This window comes from Sphaeramia orbicularis, chromosome 5 (assembly GCF_902148855.1).
Source record: "Sphaeramia orbicularis chromosome 5, fSphaOr1.1, whole genome shotgun sequence".
Classification (NCBI taxonomy): Eukaryota; Metazoa; Chordata; class Actinopteri; order Kurtiformes; family Apogonidae; genus Sphaeramia; species Sphaeramia orbicularis.
The window spans coordinates 31,542,389-31,561,271 of record NC_043961.1 but is presented as its reverse complement, the minus strand read 5'-3'; the positions used below and the strand labels follow the sequence as shown (position 1 = coordinate 31,561,271).

Here is an 18,883-nt window from a genome sequence, read left to right as displayed (position 1 = left end):
TGGCTGCACACAGATTTCAAACATGATCAAACATGATGTCATTCTGCCTCATGTGACTCTGGGCTCAACGCCACATGGTCAGATGTGACTTTGCGTACATGCACATGCTGTCATGATCAGGTGGTCATGCTATCAGATATATATGAAAGACCCTTTTCACTTAAGTAGCATGTGTTAGAAGATAAAAACCACTGAATGAAATAAAAAAATCTGTCTTTTAATTCTGGGCGCATAGATGCTGCGGTTGCAGTACGTGTGACGTGATTGGATTATTTCACTATTTTCACCTAAGATTTGCTGTTCTCATAATACTATAAAGAACACAGGTTGTAGATTACACACCGACATTTGCAAGGAAAAACATGAAACGAATGTGTTTTTAGGTTGAGGTTGGCATGGGTAACACATTTTTGGGTGCTTTAAAAAACACAAATCATTGAACATTTTTGTTGCAATTTTGCTTGATCATCAATGATAGCAAAGTCTTTTTGTTTGTATGACAAAATACAAAAAAAAAGTTACATTAGAGCTCAACAAAATGAGCAAAAATGACTTTTTTTTTCAATGATATGGATGAATTATGATTTTATGCAATTGTTTTATGGCCCCATGAACAGAGGACAAAGCTCGATTAATAAGTACTCTGTCTTTCCTAAAACTATAAGCCACATTATGACTGGAGAAACACATTCACAGGTAACATATTACTAGAAATAAACAGGTTTGTTTTTTTAGTTTTTGTTGAGCAAAAAAGATCTTCAGAGGAAATATCTTGATTTTGCAATTTAGGCATTTTTCACAATTTTCAGAAATAACAACCTTTATTTGTCAAATTCAACCTTTCATTAAATAGGATATATGTTAAAATAGTACAGAAAGCCCTGCTTTGTAGTATACTTTTATCTTCATTTTCTCCCATACAGTTTATTTTCAGTCTTATGTTACGTTAATTGTAGTGTAGAGCTGCATGATTAATCCAATCATGATCACTATGTCAGCCTGGGCAATTCTGAAATTGCAAAAGGCTGACTCTCTGTGTGCAATTTGCTTATTGTCTCCATCTATGTTAAATAAATTATTAATAAATATATATGTGTTTAGGCAGTGAAGCTTGTGTCATGTGTGGTCACATGCACAGATGTAACATGTAAAATACATTGTGATAAACATGGAATAATAAAATTTAAAAAAATAATTTAAAAAAAAAGCAAAAAATTGTTTTTTGTTGTAAGAAAATATGTATTTTAAAAAAAATATTTCCTATGAACTGCTTTGTTAGGGGCTGAATATACTGTACATGCAGTATGTTCTGTTGTGGTCATTCTTTTCCAGTTCACTGTCATGTGAGTAATGGGATGTGGCTTCGTTTTATGGTCACATGCCTTTTTTTGATGTCTTCATGGCTTCATTACTCAACATAAAACCTTGAGATTTATCACCGTCCATCAGTCATGGGGCTTTACAGGTTAAAATGAATGTCAGCGCGCCTGCTTCGCATCCAATTCTCAGGGATGGTGTTGTCAGTGTTACCTTTTTCCAGTTATCTCGTTCTGTTTTTCCCCAGAGAATTTTCTTGAAGATTGTTTGTGGATTCAAGACGTCCTTTGTATTCTGTTCTAGGGTATGAGCAAGGAAAGTGAAAAAATACTCTGATTTATGATGCACTCATTCTTTAACATGTTACCCACAGTGTTATTTCACAGCTGAATGATTTAAGAGATGATGGTGTGTTTATAATGATAACAATTCACAAAGGACCAGTTTTTTCTTCATTCACCTTCAGTTAATGCATCTATAGGCTGTATGTATGTAACAACCTGACTTTATCCTATTGTCAGTGTCTTTCTGTATTTAGTTGTGAATATGTAAAAATGTGTTTGCATCTTAATTTTTATTTTCTGTAATTGTTTTTCCATCACTTACTACTAGAGAGCATGTGGCTGTTTTTGTTTTATTAATATAAGCCAAGATACAGAGTTTGATTCAGGTTATGCTTAAAAGGAGTTATACTTTAAAAGCGGCTTCATTTTGGTAATTGATACTAATGTAAAAACATGTGTACTATAATTGCAAGACAGGCTGTTGGTGTCTACGTTGGAACTCGGCAAATAAAATGAGTGTTTTTCCATTTGGAGGCTGCTGCACCTCATTAGCATTGTGAACGGGTCTGTCTGAATTGTTAATAGTTTTACATTACCGCTGCTGTCCGCCTGGCTCCGTCATATGGTCCGTTATGTAGAAGAATGCATGGTTCAGTGGGTTGGCATCTTTAGTCATATGGTGAACGGAGATCTGTGAGTGTGTTAGACGAACTGAGTCCTGCCTGCGGACATGAAGGCTCACCCTGCGGCTGAGGAGGCCCTATCAGCTGTGGGGATTACCATGTTATTGTGTGTCATATGCTGCTCTGTATTTGTTTTTCTGTATGTTGTTGTTATTGTGCATTTACTAGAGTATGTGTGGCTGAGAATGCACAGTGACGTGACGCATCATGCTGTAATGTAAACCCGTATAAAATGCTGATATTAAACATATACTGTAGGAGAAAACGTTGCATACTACAGTAATTCTCTTTACTCAAATAAACTAAGATGAGTCAGAGATATTTATGGTCATTCCCAAAGGCCTGCGTGTTCACTCTCTTTCTTTCTGTCTCTCTCTCCCTCTTTCTATTTCTGTTCACAGTTTAGTGTGCTGATGAATGAAATAAATTGCTGGTTAATTGAGAGGGAATGGTTATCATTTGCTATTATATTTAACATGCTTTCACAAACCAGGAAGTGGCAATTTACAGTAATTAACTCGCTTTCTAAGCTAAAATAGTCCTGACAACTTCATACAGACACATTTTTGCAAATAAGGTTGAAGACTACATGGGATTATACTCTAAGATCTATTTCATTAAAATCCACACAGAATATGCATTCATCTAATATCTATTTTGACTGCATTTATAAAGACATAATGAGTAATTTCTGTTTATTTGTGTTTGTGACCAAGCCAACCAAAGCAGCGGTATACATTGTGTTTTGATCTATAAATGCCTCTAAAAACCCCTTCCTTGTCTCTCTGTCACTGTCCTTCCATCCTTGTATGAATCGTTCTGTTCTCTGCTCCCTGCGGCCTGAGCATGCTCTGTCACAGAGGCAGCAGCCTTAAGCTTAACTCAACCTTTTGCTGCAGTAACAAAGAGGCCCATGTCTCTTATTCTAGGCTAAGTGCTTCTCACAATCTGCAGTAAACTGTTGGGAAATCGAGCCCCGCAGCCCACAGTGCTCATATATTCACGATGTCCGCAGAGAACACAGAGCAGGGATTAAGGGCTCCCTCAGGCGGAGGGGGTTATTATGTATATAATATTGTATATGTGTTTGCATTGTGTGCGTGAGAATCCAGTTGGACTCCCATGTGAAAAGTTAAATGGCTAATTCACTTAGTGTAGAGTTGACTGACGGATAGATATTCTAAATACCAGCACACGCTGACTTACCAGAGCATAAAGGATCCCTCCTTCTGCGTCTCCGAGGAGGGCCCAGGACTGTCCTCAATGGCTGAGTCACCCTGTGTTGTGCCCACCTCTAGCATCACACAATAAACATATCACTGATGCCCTTGTCTCAGCAGCAGCAGCTTCCTAATAGTGTGCACGTATCACTGTTACCTATGTGTGCTTTCATTGTCAGCTTCACTTCTAGCTGACCTCAACCTGATGGCTTAATGTTCCTGTGTTCTCTCTGTCTTTGAAACAACCAGAGAAAGATGCAATGCCGAGTTACATCACCACCCCCAACACCTAAATAAACCTTAGTACCTAAATAAAAAAACATAATGATCATTTTTTTGGCTGTCTAATGCTTTATTGGACAAAGATAGGAGAGAGAGACAGAAAATGTAGTGAAAGAGAACATGAGTGTTAGAAGAATTTAAAACTTAGCCATTCTCAACTGTTCTGCTCTTCCCTCTGCTGGCAGGTATACATTTCACCCAAAGTATCTCCTTCCATCTCTTTTAGGAATATGCATTAGTGTGTTTTCCAGACCTGATGCGTTATCAGGCCTTAGGTAGGCTATATTGACAGTGTTTGGCCAGGTAAAGCTGCAGTACCTGATAGTTTTTTAGCTTCACATAACCAAAAATCTGTAATTACTTTTCAGCATATTGTAATTGAAGTGGTCTGAGAGGATATGAGACTTCTGTACCTACTCTCTGCTTGCGTTTTCAGACATTTTCAGACAGGTAGGGAGGTTAAACACATTACATCTCATCAGATTCTCTCACATGCAACCCAGACATGATTGTGCTGTTCTACTCTGTATCATGACAGGAGGTTTTACAGGGGGTTCACGTTTCCAAAACAGCATGAAATGATGTTGTTTACTTTTTTATGTGTAACTGTTCAAATGCATGTTAACACAAATATCCAATAGGCCAATCACATGGCAACAACTCGATGCATTTAGGCTTGTAGACATCAAGATGATTTGCATAAATTCAAGCCAATCATCAGAATGGGGGAGAAATGTGACTTTTTAACGTGACATGGTTGTTAGTGCCACATGGACTGCTTGAAGTATTTCCAAAACTTATGATCTAGTGGGATTTAAACACTCAACCATCTCTAGGGCTAACAGGGAATGGTCTGAAAAAGAGAAAAGAAGAAGGAGAAAAGGAGAAAAGAAAAAGAAGAGAACTGACTCAGTGTCAGTTCTCTGGGTGAAAATGCCTTGTTGATGCCAGAAGTCAGAGGAGAATGGCCAGACAGGCAACAGCAACTGATAATTACTCATTACAACCAAAATGTGCAGAAGAGCATTTCTGAACACACAACACACTGAGCCTTGAACCAGATGGGTACAGCAGCATATACATTCAGTGGCCACTTTATTAGGTACACCTGGTAATAGCAAGGTGTTATTTATATGCTCTTAGTTTCAACTGAGAGGAGAGAGCTTCAAATGGAAGGTGTGTATTTTCAGATTTTTGCTCCTGCAGCTGTAACATAAGCCCCAATTTTTATGGTCTTAGTCATGCTTGTTTATCAGGTAGTATATTCAGAAGTGGATTCTGTACTCTACTGTTCTGGGCAATCTCTGTTCTCCAAGCTTACTCCAATAAATGTGTCTTACTAATTACATTCAGGGAGTATTCTGAGTGTTCTTTGGTCTTCATTGTCTTTTTGCACCTGTCAGGGGGTGTCATGCAGTAAATGGTCCAAACATATAGGACTCAAACCTGTGTCATGTCACCCTAAATAAACCCATTTGTGTTACATTAAATTGTCACATTTATTTTGGGTCCAGAGTTGAATTAATTTAATACCAAGAACTTGTATCGATGACCGCAGTCGGATAGTCGTCATGATCACATCCCAAAGATTCTCAGTGGGGTTCAGGTCTAGACTGGCCAATTCATGTGTGAAAATGAAGTCTCATACTCCCTCTATTTTATGCTCTCTATCAAATTGATGGTTGTTTAAGAAATAAGAAGCTGCTCATTGCATCAGTTAGAGTTTAACAACTTGTTGCCGCTGAGACATTAATCACTGCAGTAATTATTCAGTTGAAGGATATAAACTATTTGTTTAGTTAAATCCATGTACGTGGTTTTATAGGTGTTTGTGCTGTTTTCTCTCACACCAGAGTTGCAACTAGGGATGGGAATTGATAAGAATTTAATGATTCTGATTCCATTATCGATTTTGCTTATCGATCCATTCCTTATTGATTGTCATTGGGTGAGGGAATAAAACGGGTTTGTTTGCATTAACTGTCTTATATTTCCATCTCTGCACAGAAAATATAACATATACAGTATGCACAAATAATTATAACAGATGATGCCGGGCTTGGATTGGGGTAGGTGTGGGGGGTGGGGGGGGGTCACACCATATGATCATGCAAAGTGAAAGTGAAACTTAAGATGCTTTACTAATTCCTCTGTGTCTCCCGCTGTTGTGCACCTCACTTTCCTTTTCCCTACTTTCGGAAACTTTTATTTCAGGGGGCAAGATGTTTGTCCCCCCCCCCCCCCCCCCCCCCCCAGAACCGGGCCTGGATGATGCCCTGGTAATTGCTCTGCCATTAGATTCACAAGCTTTGCCAAGTAGCGTATCAAACATGTGACATTCTTGTAAATGAATTGCATGCTGTATGGACAAATGTTTTAGCGTATTGGAGGCGTTTCCCCCCTTTGAAGAAGTGGAAGCTTTGCAAGTGTTACAAGTGGCCCTGGTGTCATCATTTCGTGTGAAATATAGTTATACTTTAGAGCGTTTCTGCCTCAACTGTTGGCTACATTCTAAACCAAAAAAATGCAGCATACGTGTGACGTCATCACACATGTGCAATGAAGGTGGAATCGATAAGCAGAATCATTAAGCAGGCAGGCAAATGATTCCAAGGAATTGAGCTACTGGGACTGGTTTTTGATTCCTATCCCTAGTTGCAATGATAGACATTTTTGAGGAAAAATAAGAAAGCTGTACATTCTATTTAAATAAAAGAAAATAAAGAAGGAAACAAGTAACTAGGAGGTGTGTATGTATAATCTGAAATAAGATTCAAGTGAGATTCTCCATCTGTTTGTATTTATTCTCATTATCATAAATAAGCAAATGTACACAAAATGGTAACAACCCGTTTTCAGTAACAGTACACCACTGCAACCCTACAGGAGAGGGTTATTGTAGTTAGTAGTCAGCTGAACCTCTACTGACTTTAACTGTAAACAACACATCAGTTACCTTCTACTTGTCTTAATGTCTATCTGTGTGTCTGACTGTATTTATTATCACCAATAACACTGTGTATTAATACTAGGCTGATCCTCTCTTTGCTTTTTCCGTTTGCCCACAGGAAACAGTCGAGTATGCCTTCCTTATCATTTTCACAATTGAGACCTTCCTGAAGATTATTGCTTATGGTTTGGTGATGCACCAGAATGCATACGTGAGAAACGGATGGAATATGCTGGATTTCGTCATTGTCGTCATTGGGTAAGTTCACAAGCTCGCATATTGATTTTTTTCAGCTGCTTTAGTGGAGATCCTGTCAGCTGAGCTTAGAAATGATGTGTGACTTGATTTTGTCGTTTTGTTTGGTGTTTGGTTGTCTACTTTGATCTCAGTTTACAGCATTCCTATGATGCAGTCACCAGTTACGTTAAAGTTGCTTAAGCCTCTGCTCCAAGTGCTAATAGAGACCCTCACACACCCACAGTATATGACCCAGAAAAGACAGAGAGAATAAATCAGAGCTTTACCACCACTGGAGTGAGTCACCATTTCTCCATACTTCATCTCTTCTCCAGCTCTCCCTCCCATCTTTCTGTCTTCTATCACTGACTGTCTTTCACTAATGTGCTCCAGTCTCCCTCTGCTTTCTTTCTGCAGCTCTTCTTTATTACCATCCTCTTCCATTTTGATATCTCAGATGGTTCGCTCTGCCCTCCTTCCTATCTCCTGTACCTTCACGTTATCTTCATCTTCATCACTGCTTCACTTTTTTAGTCTCTGTCTTCCTTCCTCTCTCCTCTTCCTATCTCTCCTCATATGCACACAGTCCAGTGGGTAGCTGGGTCAGATCTCTGTCTGAATGCAGCATGTGGGCTTGATCTGCCATGCAGTCAAATGCAGAGTCGGCTGCTTCTGCTCTGAGGAGTGACTGTTGCTGTTAAATCACTGAAATGACACACAAAGATAAAACTGCTCATACTGTATCTGATGTCAAACTATAGCCGTGCTGCTATGGCTCTGAGACAGCCTCATCATTTTACGTGAGCTTTTGGTTCACTTTCATTTCATGTATCATATTTCACCTGCTTGACACCAAACACCAGTCTGACAGAAGTGGTGATTATGCTAACTGATGAGAGGAACTTCGTTAAATCCCTCAGGAAAATTCAGTTGACCTAAAATATAGTTATCGGAGGAAATTGTAACAAACATTTGTTAGTCAACAACTATCATGATTCCAACAATGATCATTCCAGGTATTTGTTCACTGACAAAAAGCTGATTATCTTTGATTTGTGGATCAAACATGATATTAGAGGATGTCAGTTGTGATTTTTTTTTTTAGACAATGCAAAGAATAGATTAATCAAGGAAATAGCTGACATTGAAAAAAAGTGTTAGTTGCAGCCATAAAAAACACTGTTAGACATTGTAGTTGCTTAGTTAAGTAGTCTTAAAGGGCTTATATGTAGTATTGATGTTCTAAACTCAGAATACACTTCAGACAAACAAAACCACCAACAAATCAACCATATTTATCCACAGACTCACTGAATAAAGTGTAAAGCTAAACACATCTTTATTACGGTATCAAGTTTTCATCTTCAGACACAAACTCATTGCCAGTTATTTTGACAGTTGTTCAAAATAACTCTGTTTCTTATAATCCTCATGTGCTCTGTGAGCCGATAGTTTACATTGTAGCTCTGTTAGCTTAGCTCTGTTTTAGATAGAACAAAGACACAAACCTTGTACACTTTGTGTTGTCACTAAAGATCTGTTTGGAATTGTCTAAACAAGGTCAGAACTGTCACAGTTTAGTCTGAAATGTGGATCAACAAATGGTGAACTCAGCAAAGATAATAACACCACATAATAACTTTATACCTCGTAGCTTAACTTACAAATAGTCTAATATAAAGTTACATTAAAGTAACTTTAAAGTACATTAAGCAGCTTGTAGTGTATTTTTTTTTTTCTTCTGAAATTTCAGATTTCATGCGGAGTGGCTACAAATGAATCAAAACGTTGAACATTTTGCTGAAAATGTTTAAATATATGTAGGGCTGGGCGATATGGAAAAAAAAATCATATGATAATTTTTTTTCATATCAGATGATATCGATATGTATCATGATATAAATCAAATCACTATTTTTGTCAAGCTTAAATTTTCTGTTACTCATAAGTTAGTTGTGAAGACATCATAATTAAGGTTATTTTTGATTTAAATATCATTTATTTTGTGTCAGAGGTTGAACATGACAGATGTGCTGAAGAACATTATACAACTGTTTCAGATAAATAAGACAGGTACATATATTTAAAACTAAACTATAAGTCTGACCGGCAGGCAAAAGCTTTCCAGTTTTAAAAGAGAACACAGACAAAACAGACCATCTTCACAAAACAATACCGGGGGGTATATATGTGGGGGTGTGTTCCTTAACTGCCTTAACTGGTGTAAAACCGAAAGTGAAACTTAAGGAAAGGTGAGTGTTTGCGTTCTTTACATAGGCTACATGTATTCCCTCAGTACACCTCCGTATTGTATTGAAGGTCCCAAACTGAAATGGTTCACACCCTACTTTTCAGTAACCCGGTCGCCCAAGTTCTCGGTCACATTTTCTCCTGAGGGAACACTCATTACCTCCCACTGCAGCCCAAACATTAGTGTGTGTGCTGTGGCTGCTGTTACACCTGTGCTGTGTGCTTCAACCTAACTTGATGTGGCTCTAGCAAGATTGGTTTGGTGCGGCGCTACTTAATTGTGATTGGCTGTTCTTATGTCTGTCAAAACATGGATGAATGAATTCTATCAAAATTGTATCATGTCATATTTCTATCGAGGAAAGTTATTTTGTGTTATCGTCATTGTTTTATCACCCAGCCCTAAATATATATACGATAGTTTAAGATATTTGGGTTTGTATTTATTAATGCTGCAGGTAGTTGTACTTTTCTATTTACTTCCAGACAATAACAACAATTAAACAACATCAGTTAAATATCAATTAAAAAAGATTTGAATTTCAGATTGGATAACTCACATTTTCTGTTATTAACAATCGAAACCATGGGATACATAAAACAGGAGCTTAGTTTTCAAAAATGACTAAGAAATTGAAGTTATCCTACTTGAAAGTGATTCTCCTGTGGAAAAGTGTCGATACTTAAAGATTTTTGGCCATGGCTGAGTGAGTAATGAAATCCCAGGTGGGTCAGTCTTACAGCTGTGATTCAGTGGAACATACATCTTAGCAGACTTCACAACTCTTTCCAGCCACATCAGCAGCTCCATTCAGTGGTTTTAGCTTTCAGCTCAGATGTGATGTGTTGAGATGATTTCCCCTCTTGGCTAGGTGAGGAATGTCTAACTGAGTGTATTGAAATGTCCTTTTGCACAGTGACAGATTTGTTCACCAATGATTTCACTATAGTAGCAGGGAATTTTGTGGTGCATTAATCTGTGTGTAGGATAACTGCTGACTTCGGCTGCACGATTAATCGATTTTAAATTGAAATCGGATTTTTTAATTAGGATGATTTTTAAAAAAGGGAAATTGTGAAAATAATTTCATCTTTCTCGTGCCCCCGGGCCGTGTGCCTGCGGGCTACCGTACATTTTTTTAAATCATTAATTTAGTTCTCTTACTTGCTAAATTTTTAATTCACAAATGTAAGTTCTGTAACACAAAACCAAATATTATTTATTTTATGAAAGATGTTGAACTTTATTTAAAGCTGTTAGATAAATGTGGAAACAAAAAGGCTCTAAAAACCATCAGTATTTGCTCTGATTTGGACATTGTATTGTAGTGTATTCCCCCTGGCAAACTTGTTCTGTTACTTTCTTGTTGTATACATTGTTTGCATACTCTGCTTCATTCAATAAAGATTTAATGAAGAAAAAAAAAAACTTCTGTAGGTTCATCATGTGATACCATCACAGATCTGAGGTCGGAGCAGTGCCTTGCATTGTGGGCTGCTTATGAAAACGACACGCTGACTTCTGTTGTCTTTTGTAGTTTTACCCAAAAATCGAAATCGAAAATTGAGTTTTAAGAGGAAAAAATCAGGATTTTATTTTTTGCCAAAATCATGCAGCCCTACTACTGACCCTCACTGATTTATAGTTTCACAAATCAAAAATCATGTGAAAGGTTTTCTGCCACAAATGAATATTCATGCTGAAGTTTGTCTGAGAAAACCTGTTCATAATGTTCACCTGTAGTGAATTCTTTCTCACTTTTTAGGAGTATCTACCTTTCCCAGTGGGTTGTGGACATATTTCTGATGGGCCAAGTAAAATAGGCTGCGTAATAATGCTGGGATGGTCACGTGTTTGTATATTATCAATTGAATTGTCTGTTTCTTGTGTCTATTATTTGGTGAGTTGTGTTTTGCTGGTCAGAAAACATTACTTGTCAGTGAAAATGGTAATTTTATCTTCCCTGTTTGCCTTACACAAGTGCAAAAATACACCCTTTTATTTTGTAAATGTTGTCAAATTTATTATACTAACGAAATACAAGATTACGTATGTTTTCCTAATTAATTAAACTCAATAAACTGGGGCTCCAGCTGTGTGATTTCTCTAAACAAACAAATCTTTTACATCAGACAGGCTAACATTAGTCGCTGTTATCCCGCTAGCTAATGTTAGCTGCACTGTGAGCCCAGACTTTGTATTTACTGAAATGCTTTAATTATAATGTACTTAAATGATTTAAGTTTTATTACATTACTATAAAATGTTAAGTATATTCTACTAATTTGTAGACATAGTCGAAAGTACAAAAACAGTTTAAGTTGAATGGATTTAAATCACTAAGTTTAAGTTATGACCACACCTTTTCATCTCTGCATTGCATTGTGGGTATTGGATATGTTGTTGAAAATGTGTTATTTTTATGAGCAGGGGTTCAGCGGGGTTGTGGTGTTAGTGTTAATTTGGACTTAATGTGTGAATGGCAATGTTTATTGGCCTTTTTGTGTTTGTTTTTGTATTTTTGTAGAGCTGCACTATGAGTGAGAGCCATAGGCTGAACAATGACTCTCCTGTTCAGTAATGATCATTCTTTTACAATGTAAATCTATATGCCATGCCAAATTAGAAGCACTTCCTGTACCAGCAAATTACACTGAGCTATCTTCCTACCTAACTTCAATCCACGCTACAATGTATTAAGTTGAATAATTTCATAAAGCAATGTATATTGCAAAAAATTTTAAGTTAAATTAACTTGACGTTTAGTGTGTTGTGCATAAAATAGCAATTCCATTCAAATCAAGAATTTAAGTTTAATACACTCAAGTTTTCATTACTCATTACTTAAATTTTTTAAGGCAACCGGTATACTCAAATTTTTTAAGTAAACTCAACTTATCCAGTCTTACGTTGTGATGTTAACTAGGTTACTAATCTTTTAATTTGTAACAACTAAAATCAAATGTATAAATATACACTGTTACACATAATGTTGTGTTGAGATAAAATGTATTATCTCTTCTCATGAAATGATTCTGTAAATGTGATTTATTTTTGAGAGATAAAGTCTAACTGGGACTTGGTTTGTAATCATTGTACCTGGTCAAAGGTACTGATGTGTATAAATAGGAATAAAAAATAGGAATGTATCTGAACACACAACTATTCCAACTTTATGGCCAATCGAGTATATTTTCTTTGAGTCCCAGAAACTGGTGCAAATTACTTTTAAATACTGGAAACAGGAAATAAAAATGTTTACACATGCAAATCAAGGTAACAGTATGTATTAGGTACTGGCAGCTGAATTTATGGTGAAAAATCACTAAAATGTATATTTTGTGGTTATTCGTGGCATATTTTTCTAAGTTTAATTTCTGGGCCGACTCTGAATTTCACTTTTAAGATGAATTTCAGAGTCTTTCACATTAAGGTGAATGTTTGGGAACCCCTGATGTAAATAATCTGAATTATGCCTGGTATTATGGTGTTTACTTTTTAGGTTGAACAAAGTGCACGTATTATTACCAAATGAAACTGTAACCAGTTTTTATTACCACAGAAGAACCCACAAGCCGCCAGCACTATAATATATAACTAAAACTAATTACTCAGAGAGGCTGTTGGCAGACTGTAAAAAGAAAATTGATTTGTGACGACTGTGACTCACACACTGATGATCTTTGTGCTGAATTCTAGACGATAGATGATTGACAATTCACTCTTCAAGTGTTTCTAAGTCTGAAACTTAGTCTCAATAAAAAAAGTGAATTATATTTTTTTCATAAATGGGATAAATGCTTGTATGTGGAAATGCACTCAAACATATAAGCTTCACTTTGTGAAGTAAAAGGGTTTGTGTATATAAAAACTGTCTAAAACGTCATGGCTCATTGTTTGTTTTCTTGTAACTCTTGCAGACTCTTCAGTGTTGTCTTGGAGATTTTGACCAAAGATGAAAAGGACGAAGGTGAGGGACTTAGTACCCACCCATCGATGCATGGCCACGGGGGGAAGCCAGGTGGATTTGATGTTAAAGCCCTTCGAGCCTTCCGTGTGCTGCGACCCCTGCGGCTCGTCTCAGGAGTACCCAGTAAGGACCTGGAAGTTGCACTACTAGCTTGCAACATCAGCAATTGGAATGTGTACAATTTAGGCATATGATTATCATCTTATTACTCATAGTTTTCATTTATCTACTCAGTAAGTTGTGGGTTGAACAGTTACATTTCATGGTGTGTGTACAGTCTCCAAGGAGTGTTTGCTTAAAAACATCAATTCATCATCTTTAACAGTATCCACCGTCTGAAGCCTCTGAATGTAAAAACACCAAGCATCTTCAGACTAAACACTTCTGAAATATTTCTGTGATATACATGTGACTTTAAAACATACATAAATATCTATTATGTGACTGATGTTATATTTGCAGTACATACACAGTGGCAACAAATTTATAGCAGTCATCAGTTGAGATGTTCATGTTTGTTGTTCTTTAAATAAATTACTCTTTTTTTCAGGTAGCCTGTTCAAATATGATGTACTGGGTTAAAACACTAGAGTAACATTTATGTTTAGTTAGTATTTGATGTGTTAATGATAGGGTGGGCAAACACTGTTATAAGTTAATATTAGCCTTGTTAACTGACATCAAATTTTGACAAATAACATTGTTGGTGGCTGATATTTATATGTTGTGTTGCACTCGTGATTGTTTTCATAAATTTGTGTGACTTTATCTGTTTTCTTTCAAAGATACTGTGATGAATAGTTTTAGATTTGTTCCCTAGCACAAAACAAAACAATATTTCATAATCAGTGCATCTATAATTAACGTAACTATAATATACATGTATAAAGATACTGGAACAAAATAACACATGTTTACAGAGTAATGTTAGTGTGTATTTTTTGAATATATAAGCTGTTTTGAGTGCATTTAGACAGCTTTAAAGTAAGCATTACAAAAGCAGACACAAACATTGGATGATCTGGAGTGCATATTAAAAAAAAATACCAAAGAAAGACTCCCAAAGTGAAAAATGAAGAGTACTGTGATGCTTTCTTTCAAAGCTTTGGTCATATCAGGTGTAACATGTTCACTTTTCCTCTTCCTTAGGTTTACAGGTGGTGTTGAACTCCATCATTAAAGCCATGGTCCCTCTCCTTCACATTGCCCTGCTGGTCTTGTTTGTCATTATCATCTATGCTATTATTGGCCTGGAGCTTTTCATCGGTAAAATGCACGCAACCTGCTATCTTCCTGGCACAGGTATGTTGTCTTGTGTGTGTATTGTGAAAGTAGCCTGATCTAAAGTGTTGTGCACTTTTTCAACTTGCATTTTAAGTTGTTTCTTCAGCTGGCACCAGAGTGATGTTTAATGATTAATCTGAAAGTATATGTGCCTTGCTGAACCAGTACACAACTGGGCTTTTAAGAATGTTTCATTAACGTAATGTAGGCTTTGACTGAAGCATTGACTTGACTAGCACTGACTTGTTATTTTCTCTAGACCTATTAAAATATTCTGTAAATGATTTAGCCAAAAATGGGCTATAAAATATAATGAAAAAGTTGCACACTGTTAGTTTTTTTTTACAAACAGCCCCTTTGCTGCTGTTCAATCACATTTACATTTATTTTCTTCCATTGATGGCTTATGGTTGAAACTTTACAGGGTGACTTGGCAAATCTCTTCAAGACAGGGTTTTCAGACTCAAAGAAACTGGTGAACTCTGACTGGTATCTTTATTCTGAGCTGTTGTCTCTCCTTGGATACTTGCTGTGTTGTGCATTAATAATTTAGTCTTGGTTGAAAAACAGTTTTATTAAATCAGATGAGGTAGGAAACAGTCCCATTGAACACACATAATAAGAATCAAGCATCATTGTCCTGTAGCCCAAAATCTATTTGATTTTAAGAATTGAATAGAAAAGAAAAGGACTTTATTTTCTTTGTTATAAGAATAATGAAAATCAGTTTAGCAGCTCCTGATCCTCTTTGCAGCAAACACTTGAAGTGCAAAAGAAGACTGTATAAAATATCACGCAAATTGTACCAAAAATATTGACAATATGCAAAACTACAAGAAATATTAAAATATACAAAAAGCCAACTATATAGATGGGAGAAATATGTGCAACATACAATGAGAGATATCAGAAAAATGAAGAGAAATCAGAGTTCTCATAATTCATTTTCATCCCTTTTTGTTATGTTTCTTTATTATTTCGTTTTCAGCAGTGACATGAATTCAAACAGCATCTTGTTTTCTCTCTTTCTGAAGATGTGATAGCCGAGGAGGAACCAGCTCCTTGTGCGATCTCAGGGCATGGGCGCCAATGCCCCATCAATGGCACCGAGTGCAGGGAGGGCTGGCACGGTCCCAACGGTGGCATCACCAACTTTGACAACTTCCTTTTTGCCATGCTGACGGTGTTCCAGTGTATCACCATGGAGGGCTGGACAGACGTGCTGTACTGGGTGAGTTCAATAACCTGTGACTGTCACATGCCTTCAGCCTAAATGTCTTCTTAGATCAGACGCAAAACAATAATGCGACTGACATTTTGTTGATGAAGCTGTTGATTACTTCCTGAGGCAACTCTTATCACTCTGAGATATGATTGATTGACTTAAAGACTGGATGTGTTCAACAACTCATCCAACAACAGGAAGCTGTCATGACCTCCGTATTACTGCAGCATGTCATTCTTTCTTCCTCTGTAACTGATTTTCTGAACTTTATGTTGATTTCTTATCTTATAATTTCTGGTCTTAAACATCTATATTTCATTTTTTCTTTCCCTTCTTTTCTGCTTTCTTCCTCCTGCTCTCCTTCCTCTGTGGGGATGCTCCTTTTTCCAGATGAACGATGCTATGGGCTTTGAGCTTCCATGGGTGTACTTTGTCAGTCTTGTGATCTTCGGCTCCTTTTTCGTTCTTAACCTGGTTTTGGGTGTGTTGAGCGGGTAAGCACCTTTGTCTTTGCAAACAGAGGCCTTCTGCTTCATTGCAGGCGGGAGGTTTTCTGTTTATCTGCATGTTTATGTCTGTTAACTCGCTACTTTTGGCTTCTGTAGGTCAACGATGCCATCGGATGGGAGACACCTTGGATTTATTTTGTTAGCCTGATTATTCTCGGCTCCTTTTTTGTGCTTAACCTTGTGTTAGGTGTGCTTAGTGGGTAAGAGGCAACGTGTGCAGTGGTGTGATGTGTGCAAAGCATGTGCTGTTCGCTGATGTGCACAGAGCGCTTCTCGTGGTGTTTAGGTAATTGCTTTAAATGTGTGATGATGTTAAACAGCCTGCGATCAAAATAAATATACTCTTATATACTATGAGGTAGTAGAAATCTCTCCACCAGTACTGACAGGGAATTTTGTGACAGCTTGAAACATTTCCCATTTGCTGTAGTTTGTACAGCAGGACTGCTAAGCATATAAAAACAGTAAAACATGAACAAACTTGTGTCATTTGTACTAAACCTGGACTTGATTACCAGACATTTGCATACTGTAGTTTATTTTGACAGTGTTATTGTTCTCATTTGGAGAACTAGTGCTAGTTTTGCTGTTGTCCTTTTTTAACGCTTATTTTCACATAAAAAAGACAGTAATTAATAAGATGATGAAACAGCAATATTTAAACCGTCTCATAGTTGGATTTACAGATTTATAGAACAAGTAATAACATATACCATGATAGTAAACTCTAGCCATATTGCCTACCTCACCATGAACTAGTAACTGGTTACTCTGTGTTTAGGCCATATAATAAGTGTACACTCTCGGTTATTCTTTTCTGATCTCTGTTGGCAGCAAACTATCACGTCCTTTCCACGGCAACTGCAAAGTGAGCGTTTCCTCCCCCACCCCATCCCCATCCCACCCAACCTCCTGAGAGAGAAATTAATCTTATTCCTCGCCCTTCACTCCCTCTGCGCTCCTAAGCTCTCTCAAACCCCAGTTTGCTTTCCCAGCTCTGTGCAGTGGGGGTTGGGTATTAACAGTAGAATTAACTCTGGATGGTTGACCAGCCAGCAAAGCCTGTTTTTAGAAAAAGCCAATAAGGTTAACATACTCTAATCATCAACTCAGATGCCACTGCATCCTCTGTTGCATCTGCAGTCACGTGAATTTTAGTGATACTGCCTTTGCCTTTAAAAGATATTTGTTTAATGGCTGATCAAATTTTTAATCCTACAGAACTTCTCACGTTTGACTTTTTAAGACTGCATCCCAAATACAGTGCACTGCTGACAACATCCCAATAATAACTGTGTATATTTAACTCCTCTCCTCTGAACCGCTCCATATTGAAGTATCGACAGTCTGTTTTATATACTCTATGAATTTAGATGTCGTACAAATGTTGCATGTCTCTTGAAACCATCTGTCTGCCTAAATTGCCTTTTCTGTATGATTAAGATGCTCGCCTGAAGGGTACGCTACTGTACTGTAGGACTCTAAATATAGTGCTGTGTTGTCTTTCAAAGGTGTACATCTCCCTCCAGTGGCTAGGGTTCATAAAAACACACAGGACGTTGAAAGGTTGTGATTGAAGTATGTGAATGGTATCGTTATATAGGTACAAACATGTAGGAGAAAATATATGAACATATTCTCATTGATGCAGATAAATAAGCACATAAATTAAATTATTTACATTTTTGAAAAACATCTCTTGGTTGTTTGCTGTGTGAAAGTGACTTCTTCAGAGTGATTTTGAATGAATGTTTGTTGTAATTTATGGTAATTTATGTTCTCCTGTGTATTTGCATGTGTTTGTGTTTTGTCTGCCTGTGATTTTCAAAATCCAGAGAGTTTTCCAAGGAGAGAGAGAAGGCCAAAGCTCGTGGAGACTTCCAGAAGCTGCGTGAGAAGCAGCAGCTGGAGGAGGATCTGAAGGGTTACCTCGACTGGATCACGCAGGCTGAAGACATCGACCCTGACAACGAGGATGAGGCTGAGGAGAGCAAGCGCAACCGTAAGAACCTCCTCCCGTTTCCCCGTTCACACGTACTCTGCTCAAACGTTATACAGCGTTATCATGACAAGGGCCTTCACAGCAGTGGCAATATCAAATAGCAGTATATAATATCTGCAAGTAGGGATGTTTTGATACAATCAGTAAATACTGTAATTCATTCTTAATGGTCATATTAAATGACATCATAAATAGATAAATAGTGTGCTGAAGCTAAAAAAAATGGATTATGTACCTGTTTTGGGGTATACTCTTCTATAACTCATCAGCCAAGATGCACAGATGCAAACATTAAATAAGAAAAAAAAAATCTTAATAATTAATGTTCATGATTAAGCCTTTAATTCTTTAGCATTGCAAATCTGTTTCTAATAATAATAAAGGGGTGAGGTAAGAGATTGGGTACAATTTTCACTTTTTCCCATTAGCACCTGCGTTATTAATGCAAATCATACAAAGGTTTAGTGGTAAGTTATAGTAGGAGGTACATGTTGATCAGACAGATAGATTACATTTACACAGCAGGCTAAAGTGTCCCTAATATTTTTAGTCACATAACTTAGAGCAGCTTTTTTCTTGAGGATGTAAGTAGCACAACTCAGATGGAATCTGATCCTTTCCATTCTGGTCTGAGCCAGTTCTATGTGGACCTGAATCAGATGCAGATTT

The 18,883-nt window shown here is 37.2% G+C and overlaps 1 protein-coding gene across 10 annotated transcripts in view; it reads left to right on the top strand.

Annotated features, from left to right (window-relative positions):
• The window catches only part of cacna1da (calcium channel, voltage-dependent, L type, alpha 1D subunit, a), a 69,232-nt gene that overhangs the window by 12,478 nt on the left and 37,871 nt on the right, over window positions 1-18,883 (top strand). For all 10 annotated transcript variants that reach the window (XM_030135130.1, XM_030135129.1, XM_030135131.1 and 7 more), the window contains 6 exons: window positions 6,855-6,994; window positions 13,145-13,317; window positions 14,344-14,496; window positions 15,513-15,709; window positions 16,094-16,197; window positions 18,048-18,214. In XM_030135130.1, the coding sequence (XP_029990990.1) occupies window positions 6,855-6,994; window positions 13,145-13,317; window positions 14,344-14,496; window positions 15,513-15,709; window positions 16,094-16,197; window positions 18,048-18,214 (934 nt within the window). The remainder of the gene's footprint in view (window positions 1-6,854; window positions 6,995-13,144; window positions 13,318-14,343; window positions 14,497-15,512; window positions 15,710-16,093; window positions 16,198-18,047; window positions 18,215-18,883) is intronic.